Source organism: Papio anubis, chromosome 7, assembly GCF_008728515.1.
Source record: "Papio anubis isolate 15944 chromosome 7, Panubis1.0, whole genome shotgun sequence".
NCBI classification, from domain to species: Eukaryota; Metazoa; Chordata; class Mammalia; order Primates; family Cercopithecidae; genus Papio; species Papio anubis.
The window spans coordinates 67,675,097-67,696,646 of NC_044982.1; the positions used below are offsets into that span (position 1 = coordinate 67,675,097).

The 21,550-nt window shown below is 40.0% G+C and overlaps 1 protein-coding gene across 1 annotated transcript; it reads right to left on the minus strand.

The window, feature by feature from the left end:
• Positions 1 to 3,807: 3,807 nt before the first annotated feature.
• Positions 3,808 to 5,925, minus strand: LOC108586652 (zinc finger protein 22-like). The gene has a single exon (XM_017960379.3). The coding sequence runs from the start codon at positions 5,923 to 5,925 to the stop codon at positions 5,014 to 5,016; it is 912 nt and encodes a 303-aa protein (XP_017815868.2). The 3' UTR covers positions 3,808 to 5,013.
• Between the last annotated feature and the right edge of the window lie 15,625 nt (positions 5,926 to 21,550).

The following is a 21,550-nucleotide window of genomic DNA, read 5'->3' on the forward strand; positions in this document are numbered from 1 at the left end:
TATTTTTATAATATAAATGAAATATTTTTAATAGTGGATTTTGTGTCTGCCTCTTAATCTGCATATAATTAATTTATGGTTTTGGAATAAAACATGATGGAATAAAACACTTAAAAAATACACATAGCATTTCAGAATAACATGTTTTTAAGCTGCTTGCCTATATGTATTGGTTCTTCTGGATAATTAGAAAACCTGATCACATGAATTGGGTGAAGAGATTTCCCAGACCTCATCCTCCTCTTTTCTAGTTGCCACAAAATATTTTGAGGATTCTGAGATTATGTTCTGTGAGGTTTCTTGAGTGTTTTTTATTTACTTATAAATGTCTTAAAACTTTTAAGAGGTACCATGACTGGAAAACTCATCTGACATCACAGAGAGCCCCACTGTAGAAAACACAAGGATGATAGCTGTGTTGGAAAAGGCAAACATGTCAGTAACCCTGGCCTATGCTGCCAAGTTGAAAGGAAGGGATAAGTCTGTGGTATCACTGACATGGCTAGAATTTCTATAATGGAGAAGATGGAGGGTAAAACTGGAAGTGAGTATGGCCAGTACCATTTTCAGCTTTCCTGGACGTTGTCAATAGAGCTTTCACCTACAAACTCCACATTAAAATTTTAAAAAGGATATGCCTGCTTTTTTCAACCCATTAAAACACATCTCTTGCCTTTTATTTATTAATAGAAAATTGTGACTTCAGTAATCTTGACATTCTCACTACTTTGTATAAATCTGGATGAGCAATGAATTGAGAGTGCATGTTTTATTATTGCTGATTAACATCTGATCTCCTAATGCTGGGACTAAGGCATCATAGTAGGTGACTATGGCAGAAACTGCTGGTGGATTGCTAATTGCCCAGCCTAATTTCTTCTTTTTTCAACAAACAAAACCCTATGTATTTGTGTATGTATGTATTTGGCAGCTGGCCAAATTCAAGCTAACCTTCCTTATGGCTAGGTGAATACACATTCCTAAGTTGGGACAATGACATTAAGCATTAAGCTTTGAGTGACACTTTAGGAAAGTCTTTAGAAGCTGCTTCAGCTGAGCAGTGTGTCTTCTTTGCCTTTCTGCTCCTTTTCCTTCCTGCTGTGTGGGAGATGTAAATGAAATCTATTGTTCTAGCGCCATCTTTGTCTGTGAGATGAGCTTAAGCATGGAAGCCATATGTTCTGATAGTAGAACATAAAGATCAAAGATGCTTGGTTTCCTCTTCACCACAGGTGAGCCATTAAGTCTTGGATGGGATATCTTTGGACTTCCATTAGCTGAAATAGATCAATGGTTACTTTATTTAATCATAATTTCATTTTATTTTATTTTTGATTACATGTTTTAATTCTAGCAAATACAACAGGGCTCGGCTATGGCTGCAAAGCCCTGAGCATAGGCAAACAAAATTTTGTATTCTGAGTGAAGAGAAGTTTTAAAACATCCAAAGCATACAGAAAAAAGATTGGATAAATAACCAAAGGGGAATCTGAAGTGAATAGTCATGATAGAGAATAAGTGAATCAGAGCCAACAGATCTGGAGTTAGAGACTAGAAGGATCTCCAAGAGGGCAAGTAGGGAATGTTTAATGGCTCATCTGTAAATGAGCTGGAGAAACAGAGGGAAGCATAATCTGTTCCTTCCCATCCTTGAAGCAAAGCTTAGGAAAGCATTAATGTACCACAGAGTGTTCAAAATTTGGGTGTCATCCTCCAGTAAATGCCACTCTGATTGTTCAGATACTTGGAGTCACCCACAGCTGTGTCAGGAATGTACAACCTCTTATATTAGACCTGATGTTTTGCTAGGGTCAGATGGCTAAGGCCCAAGGTCAAAGACAGGCTTCCAGTGGGTTGGATAGAATAGAAATTGATTAAATATGGGATACATGTGCATGAAGGGAGACAGTTTGAGATGAGCCATGGGAATGGAATGTTTCATCATTTTTCAAGGAGCCCAAGAAGTGTTCCTCCAGCTTTCAGCATGGCAGATAGTATAGGTATTCAGGAGAGAGTCAGGGATGAGTCCCCCTCCCCCAATGTCTTCTAAAATTGAGAGTCCCTTGCACACCGTAGAAAGAAATCAGTTGTTTTGAGTGTCCAGAGAGGTGTGAGAGGTGGTGTACATAATTGATGTATAAACTGGCTAGGGTTGCTATAAGAAAGTGAGCCATTTGGGTGAGTTTATCTACTGGAGTTCCATGATCTCTTATTTGGAACTCTTGAATGTGCTCCAGAATTACAAGTTTTTTTTTTTAAGAAAGGAAAATATTGCACGTTATATGATAGCCACAGAAGAGTATGTGGCAATAAGCTGCAATCCAATTTGCTAATATTTATGCAGCAAAATGATAAATATTAACATTCAGAAGATTAAAAAAACTATAAATAGCCTCATGTCAGTTCTCTGGTCTCAGAGTTCTCTGTTCTCAAAGTTTCTTGGATTTTGATATTGTGGATAAGAGACCATGGACCATTATTATCAGGAGAGCATTATGTCAATGAATGTCTAAGATGAAATCTATGTTTGGGAACAAAGGATCCATCTACTGGGAGCTTGTCATACCAGAAGCTGCATGAAAGAACTAACTTCACTTTATAGATGTGAAGTTTATTAGACCATGTACTAGTAGTTCTTTTAACCTCCTGTTTACATTCTTATGCTTTTAATTTTAATCCACCTTTTTTCAGACTGGACTGTGCTTTTAAGTAATTTTAGATCCCCAAGTGTTATATTATATGAGAACTGGCATTTCTGAGAATGTCTTTCTATTTTCCTCACACATGAATGACAACTTGACTGAGTAGTAGAAAATGGTTTTTCCTCTCTTAACATGCTGTGGCAACTTCTCTATTACCTAACAGTGCATATTTATTTATTTGTATATATTATGGTATATTTATTTGTGGTTAACTAGTGTCGTGGCCTAAATGCTTGTTGGATGTTTTCTTTATTATAAGTTAAAAATTTGTTTGGATGTGTCTATTTATTAACTTTATTTGGAGCATGATGAGATCTTTAGATATGTATACATTTCAGCTAAATAGATTTTTCCTTGATTTATTGCACCTGTGCCAACTGTTTTGATTTCCTTTTCAAGTCTATCTATAGTTCTTAGTTTGGAATTTTATTCTTCCTCCTCTATATCTAGTGTGCCTGCATTGTTTCCAACTATTTATTCCTGTCCTTTGACTTATGAAATAACTTTTCAACTTTGTATTTCAAATTATGAATGCATTTTTCTCCAGTGTAAATTCTACTCTGATGTACAGTAAACCCTTATTGCCTTGTTAGCTTTCTTATCTTATATGTCCATTTTCATTTTAGTTTTTTCATTTTTTTTTCCTTTAATCTCATTTGTTTTCCACTTCGTCTCAGCATATTCTGACCTTGTGACTTTCAGGTCCTGTATCTTATTGTCAAAAGTTTTCTAGAATGTTATTTTGGTTTCTGTAGCAAATTCTTTTCAGAGGACTCTTCTTCCCTTTAATCTTTAAGATAATTTTTTTTTTTTTGTGAAGTTAAAAAAAATAGATTGCATGTTGTTTTTCTTTTAGTTTCTACCACTGGATGTGCTCCTTGGATCTAGGTGTCAGTCAAAGCCTTTCCTCATATTTATAGCATGAAGGTAAGTTGACGTATGTAGCTCAGTTCTCACTGTCTATCAGGTGCTTATCTAGGGCAGCTCTGTTGCATGTAACTGTGATCGTTTCCTATCTCTGTGTGTATTTCTCTGACACTTTGAGGAAACAGATTATGCAAAGACTGCAGCCTTTCCCTTGCACAGTTACCAGGGCACTTCCTGCCTCATTCACTTGCAGAAGTTATTTTTTTCTTTTTTTCTTTTTTTTTTTTTATGGAAACATAATTACTTTAGAGCAGTGAGCCATTTTTTATGTCTGGATGTTTTCTGAGAGTTCAAACTCCCTGCATGTAAGAATATGGTGTCTGAGGGTAGAGGTGGGGTAGGGTTAGGAGTATGTGGATAGTTCAGTAACATTCTGCTGCCTTAAAAATCAGTGCTTTTGTCTAGGGGTCAGCTGCCTATTTTGCTGTTTGGCTTATAGGATGGTCTCTGAGGGAGGTGTAGATAATAGGGAGAAGCAGTATTTCAATTTTCTTTCAGGTACAAAGGGAACAATGTTTCATGAAGTGAAAAATGGGCTATTCATATTTCATCTGGAATTTCTTTTTTTGGGGGTGATCTGCTCTACCAGCCTGCCTGCTGCTAGAGAGGCCGAGATGGTTGTGCCAGCCATGCGCTGCTGCTGGTGTCTCTGTGGGCATGACCTAGGGCTGGCATTTGGTGAGATATCTTTCTGCATCTGGTGGTCCATCCTATCAGCCCTGTGTTCTAGATTCCCCAGTGACTGACATTTAGCCAGTCTCCTCTGTCACTCTCCAGTGACATGCACACACTGTTGGCGCGAACTGCAGTCACGCTCCGCAGCCGAGAGCCTCAGTGTGCATCTATAGTAGCAGGAGGTCAGTGAGGACTGCCCTGTCACTGTTGAGCTGGAACCGACTGTGCCTGGTCTACACTCCAGGTCTGCCAAACGTCTCAGCAAGGTCCTTCACAACAACTCTTCTGATTCAGGATCACATATCACATGTGCTTTGATGCCTGCTTGTGAACAATTTCACCTCCTGAGATGTCCGTTTTTGGGAGAGTGAGCCTTCCTCTCCTGGTGACAGTTGGCTGAGGCCGTCCGGCCTCAGATCACACTGGGAACAGATGCCTAAGGAGATCTGGGACAAGGGGCCCACCAAGATGTTCTGCCCTGTGGGGGGCAACGCCGGCTGTTGTCCGCCGGCGGCATCCAGGGACAGTCTATCCAGGTGAAGCCGAGGCCACTCCCGCTTGCTCCCTCACCCTCATGCTGACAGCAGTGAGCTGAAAAAGCCCTGGGGAGCCCCACAGGGAGGTTGGCCTCCCCAGCACACGCCCAGCAGTGCGAGATGCAGTCGTCACAGAGGCAGGTACACGACACCACAGATATGCCACCTACCCCTCATCGGGACCAAGGTCCACTGAGAAGCCACGAAGGCCATGCTTCCAGCAGTGACTGTGGTGGCAGGACCGTCAGGAGGCCATAAGTGCCACGGCTCCCCTCTGGTGGTTCACCTGCCCACTTGCACCTGGGGTGGCCCCTCCAGTGCGGTCCCAAGAGCAGAACACCCGCCAGGCAACACGTCTGATGAAGGCCAACAGTGTGAGTCCTCTGGTATTTGGTGACACTGGAGCTGTGCAGAAAGGCCTTCCCACACTGCTCACACTTGAAGGGCTTCTTTCTGGTGTGGACCCTCTGATGGCGAATGTGGTCTTTCTTGTGCTTAAAGATCTGCCTGCATTCACTGCACTCGTAAGGTTTCTTCCTCTGAAAAGGAATGAACACGGGAACCCCCTCAAAGGCATTTTTAAATGAAGCGTGGAAGGCATCAAAGATGTGCTCTTCTTCTTCAGGACTCAGGCGGGGCTCTGTGCGGGGCTTCCTGGGCACAGTGGGCATCTCAAGTGGCTTTCTGTCCCCGGATGCTTTCTCTCTGAGCATGCTCTTCTGCGCATCGGCTTTCTCCCTCGAGGTCGGCGTCTTCTTTTTTCTGCCTGCAGGCTTCTCCTCTGTTCTCTGTCCCTTGGAAGCCTGAGGGCTGAGGAACTGCTGACTTCTCTCTGTTGGCCCCACTTCAAGAATGGCTTGCTTCCCACACAACTCTTCATGCTCCCAGCGCAGGACTGACGCTCTGCACCGGGAGGCCAAGGGCCACCATTCTCTTGCTGGAAACGAGGGGCGACGAGGACCTCCCACTGCAGAGCATGGATGGGCCCGGGCCCTACCAGGACTGCTGGAGGGTGGGGCGGGGCAGGCACGCCTCTCGCTGGGACCAGGGATGGGAAAGGGGCGCCCTCTTCGCAGGACCACCATGGCTCCCTGCTGTAATGTAAATGGGGAGCCGAGCAAGAAGACACGAGGCAGATGAGAACAAAGGTAGCCTTTATTGGGCTCCTGGGCGGGCGAGGGTCACGGGTCCTCTAGGGGGAGGGCCGAAGAAGTCGCGCTCGGGGCCCAGCATTGGGGGCGGGTATGGGGGCCTTTTATAGGGCGAGGTAGGCGGGGTTTTAGGTCTTGGTTTTCCTGAGTTAGATTTCGATTTCTGGGGAATGACGTGTCCAGGAGCTTGCACACAGCCGGCGTTCTTTGGTGGGCGCCGGCTTTTTTCAGCGCTGAGAGTCTTAGCAGGAAGTGAAGGGCGGCAAGTCCTAACAAAGGGCCTGCGAGAAGACCTAACAAAAGGCCTGCCATGCCAGGTAATGCTGCCATGTTGGGTCTAGATTCCTGCCTAACACCTGCCCACGTCCCCTGCAGCCCTCTGCACCCGCAGAAGATGTTCTTTTGTTGAAACTAAGTTGTTGCTCATAAAATGAATAGGTATTGACTTCTAAGGCACATATTCTATTGATGTCAGCATATATGCATTGCTGCTTACTATACAATAGACAATAGACAATATTTTTGAAACGTTTTATTATGGTGTATTAGTCCATTTTTACAATGCTGATAAAAGCACACTCGAGACTGGGCAAGTTATTCAAGAAAGAGGTTTATTGGATTTACAGTTCCACATGGCTGGAGAGGCCTCACAATCATCGTGGAAGGTGAAAGCGATGTCTCACATGGCAGCAGACAAGAGAAGAGGGAGCTTGTGCAGGGAAAGTCCTGTTTTTAAAACCATCAGATCTCCTGAGATTCATTCATTATCACAAGAACAGCGCAGGAAAGACCTGCCCCCATAATTCAATCACCCCCCCCCCCACTGTGTTCCTCCCACACACGTGGGAATTGTGGGAGTTACAATTCAAAATGAGATTTGGGTGGGGACACAGCCAAATCATATCATTCTGCCCCTGGCCCCTCCCAAATCTTATGTCTTCACATTTCAAAACCAATCATGCCTTCCCAACAGTCCCCCAACCTCTTAATTCATTTCAGCATTAACTAAAAAAGTCCACAGTCCAATGTCTCATCTAAGTCAAGGCCATTCCCTTCGGCCTATGAGCCTGTAAAGTACAAAGGAAGTTATTTACTTCCTACATACAATGGGGGTATATGCATTGGGTAGATACAGTCATTCCAAATGGGAGAAACTCGCCAAACAAAGGGGCTTCAGGCCCCATGCAAGTCAAAAATCTAGCATGATGGTAAAATCTTAAAACTCCAAAATGATCTCCTTGATTCCAGGTATCACATGCAGGTCAGGCTGATGCAAGAGATGGGTTCCCATGGTCTTGGGCAGCTCCGCCCCTGTGGTTTTGGAGGATATAGCCTCCCTCCTGGCTGCTTTCACAGGCTAGTGTTGTGTGTCTGTGGCTTTTCCAGGCCCATGGTGCAAGCTGTTGCTGGATCTACCATTTTGGGGTCTGGAGGATGGTAGCTCTCTTCTCACAACTCCACTAGGTGGTGACTCAGTAGGGACTCTGGGTGGAGCTCCAATCCCACATTTCCCTTCTGCACTGCCTTAGCAGATTCTCCATGAGGGGCCCACCCCTGCAGCAAACTTCTGCCTGGGTATCCAGGTGTTTTCATACAACCTCTGAAATCTAGGTGGAGGTTCCCAACCCTCAATTCTTAACTTTTATGCACCTGCAAGCTCAACACTATGTGGAAGCTGCCAAAGCTTAGGACTTCCATCCTCTGAAGCAACAGCCAGAGCTATACCTTGGGCCTTTTTAGTCATGGCTGGAGTGGCTGAGATGCAGGACACCAAGTCCCTGGAGTGCACACAGCCGAGGAACCCTAGGCCTGGCCCAAGAAACCATTTTTTCCTTCTAAACTTTGAGGCCTGTGATGGGAGGGGCTGCTGCAAAGGTCTATGACATGCCCTGGAGATATTTTCCCCACTGCTGCAAAGTTCTCTGACATGCCCTGGAGACTTTTGCCCCATGGTATTGATGATTAACATTTGGCTTCTCATTGCTTATGCAAATTTCTGCAGCCAACTTGAATTTCTCCTCAGAAAATGGGACTTTCTTTTCTATCGCATTCTCAGGCAGCAAATTTTCCAAGCTTTTATGCTCTGTTTCCCTTTTAAAACTGAATGTCTTTAACATCACCCAAGTCACCTCTTGAATGCTTTGTTGCTTAGAAATTTATTCTACCAGATATCTTAAATTATCTCTCTCAAGTTCAAAGTTCCACAAATCTCTAGGGCAGGGGAAAAATGCCACCAATCTCTTTGCTAAAACATAACAAGATTTACTTTTGCCCCCGTTCCCAACAAGTTTCTCATCTCCATCTGAGTCTACCTCAGCCTAGATTCCATTGTTCATATCATTATCAGCATTTTGGGTAAAGCCATTCAGCAAGTCTGTAGGAAGTTCCAAACTTTCCCACATTTTCCTGTCTTCTTCTGAGCCCTCCAAACCATTCCAATCTCTGCCTGTTACCCAGTTCCAAAGTCACTTCCACATTTCTAGGTATCTTTTCAGCAGCACCTGACTCTACTGGCACCAATTTACTGTATTAGTCCATTTTCATGCTGCTGATAAGGACATACCCAAGAATGGGCTATTTACAAAGGAAAGAGATTTAATGGACTTACAGTTCCACATGGCTGGGGAGGCCTCACAACCATGGTAGAACGTGAAAGGCACATCTCACATGGTGGCAGACAAGAGAAGAGAGAGTCTGTGCAGGGAAATTCCCATTTTTAAAACCATCAGATCTCATGAGATTCATTCACTATCACAAGAGCAGTGCAGGAAAGACCTGCCCCCATGATTCAATCACCTCCCACTGGGTTCCTCCCATCACACGTGGGAATTGTGGGAGTTACAATTCAAGAAGAAATGTGGGTGGGGACACAGCCAAACCATATCATGTGGTAATCTATTCTTAGGTGTTGGGTTTAAGAAAAGATGTAATGGATTTCAGTGTATGAATAAACATTTAAAAGAATTTTAAAAAATTATTTAAAACTTTTTTGTGAGTACATACTAGGTGTATATATTTATGGAGTACATGAGATGTTTTGATACAGGCCTGCAATATGAAATAAGCACATCATGAACAATGGGGTATCCACGCCCTCAAGCACTTTTCCTTTGAATTACAAACAATCCAATTATATTCTTTAAGTTATTTAAAAATATACAATTAAGTTATTATTGACTATAGTCAGCCTATTGTGCTATCAGTAGTAGGTCTTATTTATTCTTTCTTTTATTTTTTTTTGTACCCATTAACCATCCCACACCCTCCCCGCTCCCTACTACCCTTCCCAGCCTCTAGTAACCATCCTTCTATTCTCTATGTCCATGAGTTCAATTGTTTTGATTTTTAGATCCCACAAAAAAGTGAGAATATATGATGTTTGTCTTTCTATGCCTGGCTTATTTCATGTGAACATTTTTCTTTATAGGTAGACTTTTCCTCCCTGTTTAAGAAAAAAGTATAAGGGAATAAAGTCAATAATAATATTGTGAATTTAGACAGTGAAGATACTTTGGCTCAAAATGATCAGTCAAATGGTAGTGAGCTGCACACAGAAATAATATGATTTACTGAACTTCCTTCAGCCAGATAGAGCAGTTGAGTCAGTTGAAGGTAGTAAAAACCCTATCCTCTTTGTTGGGCCTTGGGATAAATGGGCTCTGAGGTAGAGAGAAGCTAGTTTTGTTCTAAAGGAGCAGTGTGTGTGTGTGTGTGTGTGTGCAGCATGAGATTGCTGTTGTTGCCATTGTATCTATTCATTAGTATGATATCCTATGTCTCTAACTGATAATGGAAAAGATGGAAGGCCAAGAAGCCAATCCACAATCCAGGAAGGAAAATGTGTCTACAGTCATAAGGATCTCCTATTATGAGACCCAGAGTGGAATTTGTAGGATGGGTCGATTCATGGTATTTCTATTTCTTCCTTTGCCCACATGCCCAATATATGGATATCCTTCTGCTTTTATTTTAAGTACCCAGTGTGAAAATCCTTAGTTAAGTTAAGCTATGTGAGTAGACTATAGAGAACTGGAATAGTTGCAAAAATACTGAATTTAGCCCATAGAAGTCATTCAGCAGTATAAGGTACCAGGAACGCAGTGAACTATTATGGAATTGTCGCAGCCTGGGATGAAATGTTTTTAGAGCCTCACCTATCACCCAGCCTGGAGCACAGTGGCACGATCTCGGTTCACTGCAACCTCTGCCTCCTGGGTTCAAGCGATTCTCCTGCTTCAGCCTCCTGGGTAGCTGGGACTACAGGTGCCCGCCACCATGCCCAGCTAATTTTTGTATTTTTAGTAGAAACAGGGTTTCACTGTGTTGGCCAGGCTGGTCTCAAACTCCTGACCTCATGATCTGCCCGCCTTAGCCTCCCAAAATGCTGGGATTACAAACATGAGCCACTGTGCCGGGCCAGTGTGATTGTACTTGTAGCTGACTTCAGATAATTCAAGATCTCAGTATGAGAAATACTGAATTAGTTCAATCTGCTTCATTATGTATTCTTTTTGACTGCCAGCATTATATTTATTCATTTATTCAATCAACATTTGTTTAGTCTCTACTATGGCTAGGCTAGGTATGGCTTCCAAATGTTGGGGATATAGCAGGGAATGAAAGTGCCCTTCTTTCCTAGTGGAGATCATAGTCTGAATAATAAAAGAGAGGAATATATATATGTATATATATATATATTCCGATATATATACACACACACACACACGTATATATATATTCAGTGATAAATGCTATGAGGAAAAGCAATATAGAATAAGGAACAGAGAATGACAGGTTAGCGGTGGTTGTAGCTAAAGAAGGTCTTTTTGAAGAGACTGTCTGCCAGTCTTAGATTTGGAGAAAAGTATAAAAGTCCAGCTTTTTCAACATTTTCAGTAGTTCTATGGAAAGAAAGGAATGGTTGTATCAGGACATGTTCAATACTTGCATTCATTTTCATGACCTATGTTTCATTCCTTTTCTGTACGTGCCCTTACTTAACAGATGAACAATATAAACATTACTGATGGCTTGATCACATACGGTAATAACAGAGTTAATATTGGAACTTTGGGATTCTGAATTTATTTGTGTTCTCTACTGAACCACATGTTCTCTTTTCCTCTTTATTTTTTTCTTTTTCATTAAAGTAATTGAAGAAGTTAGAGTGATTTCTTTTCAAGATAGACTAGTTCTTCTTTTCTCTTCCTTGATCTTCTATCTGGACTATTGCAGAGTGGATGTGGGGCAATTAAATGTGCCAGAACTTGAGAGGACTCATGTGCTCCCATGAAAAAAAGCTCAGTTAGAAAAAAAGCTTTTCACAGGGATAAGAATAGGACAGATGACTTTGTCTTACAGGCTGGATAAGTTTTACTTCTACACCTTCCAAAAGGTAACTCAGAGTTATGAAGTTAGTTTCAATTTTCAGAAAAATGTCTGTCTGCAGCTCAAGTATTTATGAGCTTTTAGGATACTGCCACATAAAATAGATGCTTTGGCAAAATTGCTTTTTATAATGGTGATATAACTTATGATATGGGATTTTGAGATTCATGGTTTTGGATTTTCGGACTGTGCAGAAAGAGGACATGTATTCAATAGCAGCAGGCAGTTCTCATTTCTCTCCAAAACTGCCCCTTTAAATCTCAGCACAGCCTTTTCAATTCTTCTGATTGCCAGATATCAATCTCTTCTGTTACCTTGTAGTTTGGTCAGGACCGATCCCTCTCATGGTTATGAATTTTCTCTTTTCTGGAATTTCTAGAAAATATTTTCCATATAGACAGGGTCTCCTGTATCTTTTATGTCTTCTCATAATTGTTCCTTTTCCCCTTTAGAGAGAAGAGGTGGAAATTGGGCAGGCTAGTGGAATGAGAAGATTTTCCTCTTGTCTTATATTTATCTGTTTTCAATAAACCTTAAAAGGCATTTCAGTAGAGGGCAATATAATGCTTGTTCACAGAAACAAAAAGGAAAGAAAGTAATTCTAAAGTCTACTAAGGGAATTATATATTTTGGTATCAGAACCTTTCATGATATCATGGCAGGATTGAGGGTGGGAAGCAGAGTTGGGAAATGCAACAATGTGTTTAGAAATTTGAGTTAAACATTAGAATACAAATATTTTTCTCAAAATGGAGTCTTAGGTTTCTGCCTCTGGTAATGATGGAGCAGCTTGTATCAGATTAATCCTGCAGTTAACAATAATAAACTCTAAACAAAACATGAAAAACAACTATTTGAAGACATAGGGGAGCAACTAAATACAGGTAGAAACATAGGAAAATCATAGCTGAATATTTTTTTAACAATTCTCTTCCAAAAACTGATAGACTAACTGGACAAAAAAATAAGAATAGAGATCTGGAAAACACTGTTAATCAACATGATCTAATTGACAAGGTAGAATATACAATTTTTTCTTTTTTTTTTTTTTTTTTTGAGACGGAGTCTTGCTCTGTCGCCCAGGCTGGAGTGCAGTGGCCGGATCTCAGCTCACTGCAAGCTCCGCCTCCCGGGTTTACGCCATTCTCCTGCCTCAGCCTCCTGAGTAGCTGGGACTACAGGCGCCCGCCACCTCGCCCGGCTAGTTTTTTTTTTTGTATTTTTTAGTAGAGACGGGGTTTCACCGTGTTAGCCAGGATGGTCTCGATCTCCTGACCTCGTGATCCGCCCATCTCGGCCTCCCAAAGTGCTGGGATTACAGGCTTGAGCCACCGCGCCCGGCCGAATATACAATTTTTTCAAAGGCACATGGAACATTCACTAAGATAAACCATATGCCAGACCATAAAATTAATTTCAATAAATTTTCAAAACATTGAAATTGTATACAGTATATTCTCTGACCACAACCAATTAAATTATAAATCAGTGACAGTAATATATCTGACAAATCCTCCATTATTTAGAAATTAAATAATACGAATTAACTCATAGGTCAAAAAAGAAATCATGGGGAGAATTAGAAAATATTTTTCAATAAATTATGAGGAAGTCATAAGGAGAGTTAGAAAATATTTCTTAATAAGTTAATATGAAAATATATCTAATCTTGTGGGAAGCAGCTAAAAAAGTACCTGGAGGGAAATTTATAGCTTAAAATGCTTGTATTAGAAAAAGAAGAACGGTTTAAAATAAATGGTGCAAGTTTCTACCTTATGCAGCCAGAAAAAGAAGACAGAGTGAAAACTAAAGTAAGACGAAGAAAATAATAACAAAAAGAAAATCAATGAAGTTGAATTGGATTCTTTGAAAGATTAATATGCTAGACAACCATATCAAGTAATATAAATATAATATATACAATTATGAAATATTAATAGAAAATCAAAGGAGAGAGAAAACAAATTAATATTAAGAATAAAAGAGGGGCTGGTGCAGTGGCTCATGCCTGTAATCCCAGCACTTTGGGAGGCCAAGGCAGGTGGATCACCAGCTCAGGAGATCGAGACCATCCGGGCTAACACCATGAAACCCCGTCTCTACTAAAAATAAAAAAAATTAGCTGGGCGTGGTGGCGGGTGCCTGTAGTCCCAGCTACTCGGGAGGCTGAGGCAGGAGAATGGCGTGAACTCGGGAGTCGGAGCTTCCAGGGAGCCCAGATTGCGCCACTGCACTCCAGCCTGGGAGACAGAGAGAGACTCTTGTCTTAAAAAAAAAAAGAAGAGGGGATATCACTCTAGGTATTTCATGTGTCAAAAGGATATCTATCAAGAGTTTAATAAACACTTTGTTTTAGCAGATTACAATTTCCTATAGCTTTCTGAGAATGATGCATGGAAGGTAATTTATTTTTTGAAAACTTACATATTTGAAAATGTCTTATTCATTGTCACACTTGATAGTTTGTCTGGGTATAGAATTCTAAATTGCCTGTCATATTTGAAAGCATTGCTCCATTGTCTTCTAGCTTCTAGTACAGTATTGCTGTTGAGAAGTCTGATGCTATTATTATGCTGAACTTTTGTGTATGATTTTTTTAATCTGAAAGCTGTTGGGATCTGAAAGGTACTACAAAGGGACATTCCTTGGCCCCCAGTGTAACCTTTCAGTTTGAAAACTCATATTCTTCAATTCTGGGAATTACCTTATTTCTTTGATACATTTTTTCCCCCTGTTCTCTCTGTCTGTAATTCCTAGTGGTATTCCTATTTTTTCATGTCTTTATTTTTCAAACATTATAAGAAATACTCAAATGAAAAATTTTATCTTCCAGTTCTTTTGTTAAAATGTAAAATTTTATTTTATTTTTAAATTTGAAGAGTGCTTTGTTGTTCACTGAATTTTCTTTTTGAAACATAGCATCCTGACCTTGTTTTATGACTGTAATGCTCTCTTAATTCCTGTGAGGTTATTTATTACAAATGGCTGCTGCTTCTCTCCATATTGCTTTTCTTTTCTGAGTTCTGTTTTTGTTAAAATTTTTGCTTATTTGTTTAGGTCTCTTTCATGTTGAAGCTTTCCTGAAAAGACTAACATGCTTGGCTTACTGTTTGTATTTAAAGAATGAGGCACTAAGAATCTGACTGAGACACTAAAATCTGGCTGGGCTTATTCATTGGGCAAAGATCTAGTAGTTTATGTGGGAGAAGACACCCAGCTCTCAATATTAGTTCTTTTCCCTTGAGCTGATCAAGTTCTCCAGAAAAGAATTCCCCAATTTTCTGACTTCCAGTATTTTACAAGTTGATAGGGAGAAGGGGATTGATGGTTTAATTATCTAGAGTAAACCTCTCCTTTTCCGATGAAATAGTGTATGGGAAGTTTTCTGGCTGGATGGGGTGGGTGAAAGGCTGGGAAATAACTACCCTCTATATAGGTTTTCAGCCACACTCTTGTTTTTAGTCCCACTCTTCACCCTTCATCCTCTGGAGTAAGCAATTTCTCAAATTCCTCATGCTTCCTGGGATTCTGGAGCACCAACTAGCTTACCTGTTATTGGCTTCCCAGTTCCATGCACTTAGGTTTCATTTCCTCTGCTTTGCTAGTTAACACTGGTCCATCTACTTTCTGTCTTCTGAAATTATAGTATCTCTTATCTGTTGCTATCCCCTCTACTATTCTGTTATTATTCTGGTGATATTTTAGGATGGAATAGAGTAAAGCAGGTATATTTAAACTACCATGAGTAGCCTCACTAGTAAGTTGCAAAGAAATTTTTACATTGAAAGCCTCAAGGATTCCACACTTGAGAATAGATAGTTCAACTGTTTTGATGCCAGTAGAGTAGGGATCGTACCACCCTTTTCTCATTTCATCCCACACAGTACATATATATCAATAATTCTCCCTACCTGCCAGATATGCTGATAATTCTCCTTACCCACCAGATGTCCACAGCCCCACCTCCCTTTCTTGGGGTACATTAGTACAAGTTGATGTGGTTTAAGGAAAATAGTCCACACAGGGTAATCAGTGGTTGAGGTGCTGAATGATAACGAAGTGAAGTTCTGAGCATATAGGTGAATAAGAACAATTGGTTGTCATTGCTGGGCACACGAAATGGGACATTCTTGCTGAGTAAGGGCTGGGTATTCTGCCTGAGCAACTCACGTTCTAGTCAACTTCTGGGCTTAATGGTCCTTTGTCAGTTACTCTTTTGACTCCTATGAGGTGGTGGCCGTTTACCTTCCTTGAACGACTCCCCAAGGACTACTTCCAGACTTTGGAGGTTGCCTTGTACTCACTGCCCCATTTCTATTGCTCCTTGTCCATTTCTTCTGTTTATCTAGGGGAACTCCTTGTTTCTCCAAGGGGTGCATCCTTATTTCTACTGTCTTCTCAAATTCAATTATCTTGTTCTTTAATATTTGTTTTTTTTAAAATTAATTAATTAATTTTTTAATTATTATTATACTTTAAGTTCTAGGGTACATGTGCATAACGTGCAGGTTTGTTACATATGTATACTTGTGTCATGTTGCTGTGCTGCACCCATCAACTCGTCAGCACCCATCAACTCGTCATTTACATCAGGTATAATTCCCAATGCAATCCCTCCCCCCTCCCCCCTCCCCATGATAGGCCCCGGTGTGTGATGTTCCCCTTCCTGAGTCCAGGTGATCTCATTGTTCAGTTCCCACCTGTGAGTGAGAACATGCGGTGTTTGGTTTTCTGTTCTTGTGATAGTTTGCTAAGAATGATGGTTTCCAGCTGCATCCATGTCCCTACAAAGGACACAAACTCATCCTTTTTTATGGCTGCATAGTATTCCATGGTGTATATGTGCCACATTTTCTTAATCCAGTCTGTCACTGATGGACATTTGGGTTGATTCCAAGTCTTTGCTATTGTGAATAGTGCCGCAATAAACATACGTGTGCATGTGTCTTTATAGCAGCATGATTTATAATCCTTTGGGTATATACCCAGTAATGGGATGGCTGGGTCATATGGTACATCTAGTTCTAGATCCTTGAGGAATCGCCATACTGATTTATTGGCTCATTAAACTTGGAACCCAAATTACTAGCAACCTCAAAACAAGTTTTCTAAGTAACTGGTCTAATGTTTAACTTATTCTAGGTGACTGACCTAACGTTTAAGTATATAAATTCTATTGCACCAAAAAAGGGAAGAAAATCCACCAGTCAAACCTCCATCTTGAAACAGTCCAATGTTTATATGTTGTCATGGACTTTTGATGACTTAAAATCATGTCTCCATCCAAGTCATTTGGAACTCTTGAAATAGTCAGCTAGCCAAAAGTTATTTTTAAGTGCTAATTTTGTGCTAGCCTTTGGAGAAACAAAAGTAAATAGGAAAGAAAAGATTTCTTGCTTGAAAAGAACCAGTGTTCTAGTTTGAGAGTTAGGCAATGAGCATCTAAACCAAAAATGTATGTAAGAGTACAAGAGAGAGTTAGATTTCAAAGATGGTAGTCTCCAGAGCAAGATTATGGGCTAGAGACCTTAGGAAGTACAGAAACAGGTCAAAAAGAGGAAGAATAGCAGCATATTCAGAAGATGAACACTGTAACTTGGGAGATCCAGCTGAAACCACAGACGCTGATTTCCTATTTGATCAACTGAACCTGTCTTTTTTTTTTTTTTTTTGAGCCAGGCTCTAATCTGTCACCCAGGCTGGAGTGCAGTGGCACAATCATGGCTCACTGCAGCCTTGATCTTCTGGGCTCGAGTGATCCTCCCACTTCAGCCTCCCAAGTAGCTGGGATGACAGGCGTGTGCCACCACCCCTAGCTAATTGTTTTGTAGAGATGGGGTTTCACCATGTTGCCCAGGTTGATCTCGAACTCCTGGGCTCAAGTGGTTCACCCACTTCAGCCTCCCAAAGTGCTGGGATTACAGACATGAACCCTCATGCTCGGTTTGTTGTTTCTTAAAAAAATCACATTGCTGACACTTCTTGCTGAGAATAGGAGGAAAGATTGAATCTTTTTCCTATAATAAATCAATCGCTGGTAAAATATAAAATGAAGCGCTAAAAGTTCTTCCAGATAACACATAAATGTCTTTGCAGGAAAGTATCTTGCTATTAAATCAATCTATGCAGTTAGGCCAGGTAATTCTCCTTTCTAAGCTGATTTTGTGGCTGAACTTTTATTGTGTATTGAAGGTGATAGGTAAGTAAGATAAAGGAAAGACAGTTTGGATGAGGATAGTATTCAGCATTGTGTTCAGTTTATGCAGCTAGATTTTTTTCTGTTTTGAGATCTTATTTATTCTTCATTTCTTGTTCCTAAAATGCTTTTTAAGAAAACATTTGAAATAGATGTTTTTATTATTCAAGGCACTTGTGATGTGGCAGGTTTTCTAACTGTGGTCAGATTCAGATGGTAAATAGTTCTTCATAATAACAATGATGTTTGGTGTGCCAGTTTATCTTTTTATATTGTTATAATGGATATAGTTTATGTTCATTTTCCCCTTGTTTCCCTCATCCTATGGTATTTTTTACCACTCACCTCCCAGTACAGTATGAAAAAAAGTATCTCCTGAATCATCTGAGTCTCTCAATAGGTCAGTTATGATTTTGTCAAGTTGGGAACTATCCATAGAGCTAACCTGAATACTTTGGGCTAGTAACTCCACTTCGGTCTAAACTGCAATGAGGGATTTCTATTTGATTGAAGTGTAGAAGAAAGGCTCTGAGCCAGGGGGAGCACAATTGCTGACAGACTGGCATGATAACGGCCCTAATGAATGCACTTTATAGAGCACAAAGGTAGTGTCTTTTTCGAGTCCAAATTTGGAGTCTGGCTCAGTTCATATCCAGTCTCTGTCACATGCCAGTTGTGTGACTTTGAGCAAGTCCTTGCTGAACCTTGATTTCTTCATCTGTAAAACAGAGACCTTAATGTATCTGCTTTACAATAATGCTACGCTCTTTAAATAAGGGTATATGTAAGATACTGAATATATATAATAGCACAAAATAGGTGCATGGTAAGTTAAAGACAAAAATAGAGAGCTGTAGATACTAATACTAATACTTTTCTCATTTTCAGATTTTCACTTGATAATGATGAAAACTTTTCAAGGACATTGGCTAAATGTTTAAAACAGGCAAGTTGGGCAATACAACCTAATTTAAAAAAAGACAGGAAGGTAGTGGACAGAACAGCATTGTACAAGCAGTCAGATAGCAACTCTTCCTTGTAGTCTAAAGTAGATTTACCACCATAAATAGTTGAATATTTTAAATATTCCTTTACAAGTCAGGCATCCATGACTGACTAAGTATCATTATTACAAAGTATCTTATGTATCCTTAGTACTTAAAAGTTGTATTATTAAAGGGAAAATAAAATTGGAATATTGCAGAGGAAAAGTTATTCATAGGTTGACATAAAAGACATAAAATCTTGTAGTGCATAAGGTTTCATAGTTCTCTTTTTCATCAATCGTTAAAAGGGTTTTTCTTCTAATTTGATGAACCATTTCTCTTTCTCCTTCTCCATCTCAGTCTGGTGTAGCACTTGGTGGTGTCCAATGAATATTCATGATGACCGATTTCTTCCCAGCGGCAGCACTACATGCAGAAAGAGAGGTTCTCACTGATCGCTTCTGATCTGTAGACTACAATTTAAACACAAACAGAAAAATTGTCTGTTTACACAAAACATTGTATTTAGAGTATTAAGGTCTGTGTAAATTGTTATTTTTTTTCCTTCAAATATAGCAATCACATTTCAAAAAGGAATTTTCTGGATAATTGAAGTAGTTCACCTACTTGCCGTAAGGGTTGGTTAGGAAGTCAACCTTGTGTACAAAGGGCTATGTGTTTATTCTTTTTTAATGTATGGAACAACAAGGATTTCGTGATGAATTTTCTTTTAGAATTGTTTGTAAATTCAGATAGGTACTTGATATTAGGATTTGGTGGAACCACTATAGAAAGATTTGAAAGAGCTTCACGATGCAAATGTAACAACTAACAAAATAATTAAATCAGCAGCTGATTTATTTACTATTTACTGATCTATTTACTTAATTGACATAAGATAGATTTTTAAAATGCAGATAATGGAAAACATTCATAATTCAATCAATTCTGAACTTATAAACATTGTCTTGGATTCAGGATGTTCAAACTGAGGAGAGATGCTTCTCTGTTATGCTATGACTCAGGCTCAGGCACACTGAATTTGAAGTAGGTAAGAGGGAGGGAAAGTGAAGGGAGAGAAATGGAGAGACAGGTTGAGCCGCAATTGAGTAGGAAATGTGAGATCTAGCAAAATCGGTGTGCATTGGTGAGGTGAAGTGTAAATATCTAAAGAATTTCAGATTCCCTGGTAAAAGGTGCTGTTGCAATAAAAAGCAAAGAGGTGTAAAGTATATTGGTACCGGCATGCATGAATATTTACAGTTATTTTGAACACTTTCAAAACACCCTGCCTCCCGTAGCTTTAAAACCATTTATTTATTTATTTATTTTAATTGTGTGTGGAGGGCTGGGGCCATCGGGGAATGGAGAGCCTTTGTCAATATATTCTCAGTTCTCTGATTATAAACAGAGGCACACCAGAGTACCATGTTTTAATTAGAAACCTGGGACCAGAGAGGATTACCTAAGAAATACATTTATTTTCAGCTCATGGAGCTTATAGGATGATCTTATTATTGCAGAAAGCAGTGAAAGAAAGAAGGCTGTGACAGAAGCAGATATTTTAAATAAGAAGAAAGTTTAGAGAAACTTCCCCGAATCAAAAGTGGATCGTTGTTTGCAAAATATATCTTAAAGGCAAATCTAGTTAATACTGGGTATGGAGATTTCATAACATTTCTCAGATAATAGGCTGAAAGAAAATGTATTACCAGTCTTACTGAAAAAGTGTAGCTTGTAATTATTTCTATTCCTTTTTTTTTCTGAGACAGAGTCTCGCTCTGTGGCCCAGACTGGAGTGCAGTGGCGCTATCTCTGCTCACTGCAAGCTCCGCCTCCCGGTTTCACGCCATTCTCCTGCCTCAGTCTCCCGAGTAGCTAGGACTACAGGCGCCCCTCACCTCGCCCGGCTAATTTTTTTATATATTTTTTAGTAGAGACGGGGTTTCACTGTGTTAAGACAGGATGGTCTTGATCTCCTGACCTCGTAATCTGCCCGCCTTGGCCTCCCAGAGTGCTGGGATTACAGGCGTGAGCCACCGCGCCGGGCCAATTATTTCTATTTCTTACCAATAACTTGCTCTTACAAGTTAGAAGGGAAAGAGAATTTACCAATGTAAGTTTGATTTTATATCAATAAAATTAGAAAATATTTCAAACAATACTGACAAAATATTTTTTGTCACATAAATGTAACACCATGACTGATTTGCCTCAGTTTTTAAAAATTATCTTTAAATAAATTAATAATCTTAGCCCTCTTTTGTGTCCTTCACTGCTATAATCTGAATATGTCCTCCAAAACCCATGTGTTGGAAGCTTTATCTACAGTACAATAGTGTTGGGAGGTGGGGCTTTTTAGGAGGTGTTTAGGTAATGAGGACTCTACCTTATGAATGGATTAAGGCCATCATAAAAGGGCTTGATGAGCAGACAACAAATACAGGAAAAAATGCTCACCATTGCTAATCAGAGAAATACAAATCAAAACCACAATAAGATGCCATCTCATACTATCAGAGTGGCTATTACTAAAAAGTTAAAAAAAAAGATGCTGGTTAGGCTCCAGAGAAAGAGGAATGATTATGCACTGTTGGTGGGAATACAAATTATTTCAGCCACTATGGAAAACAATTTGGAGATTTTGCGAAGAACTTAGAACAGAACTCCTTTTCGATCCAGTGATTCCATTATTGGGTATATACCCAAAGGAAAATAAATTGTTCTACCAGAAAGACACATGTACTAGTATGTTCATTGCAGCACTACCAATAGTGAAGACATGGAATCAACCCAGATGCCCATCTGTGGTAGAATGGATAAAGAAAATGTAGTACATATACGTCTCGGAATACTATGTAGCCATAAAATAAAGAAATCATGACATTTTCAGCAACATGGATGCAACTGGAGGCCATCGTCTTAAGTGAGTTAATTCAGGAACAAAAAATCAAATACTGCATGTCCTCACTTATAAGTGGGAGCTAAG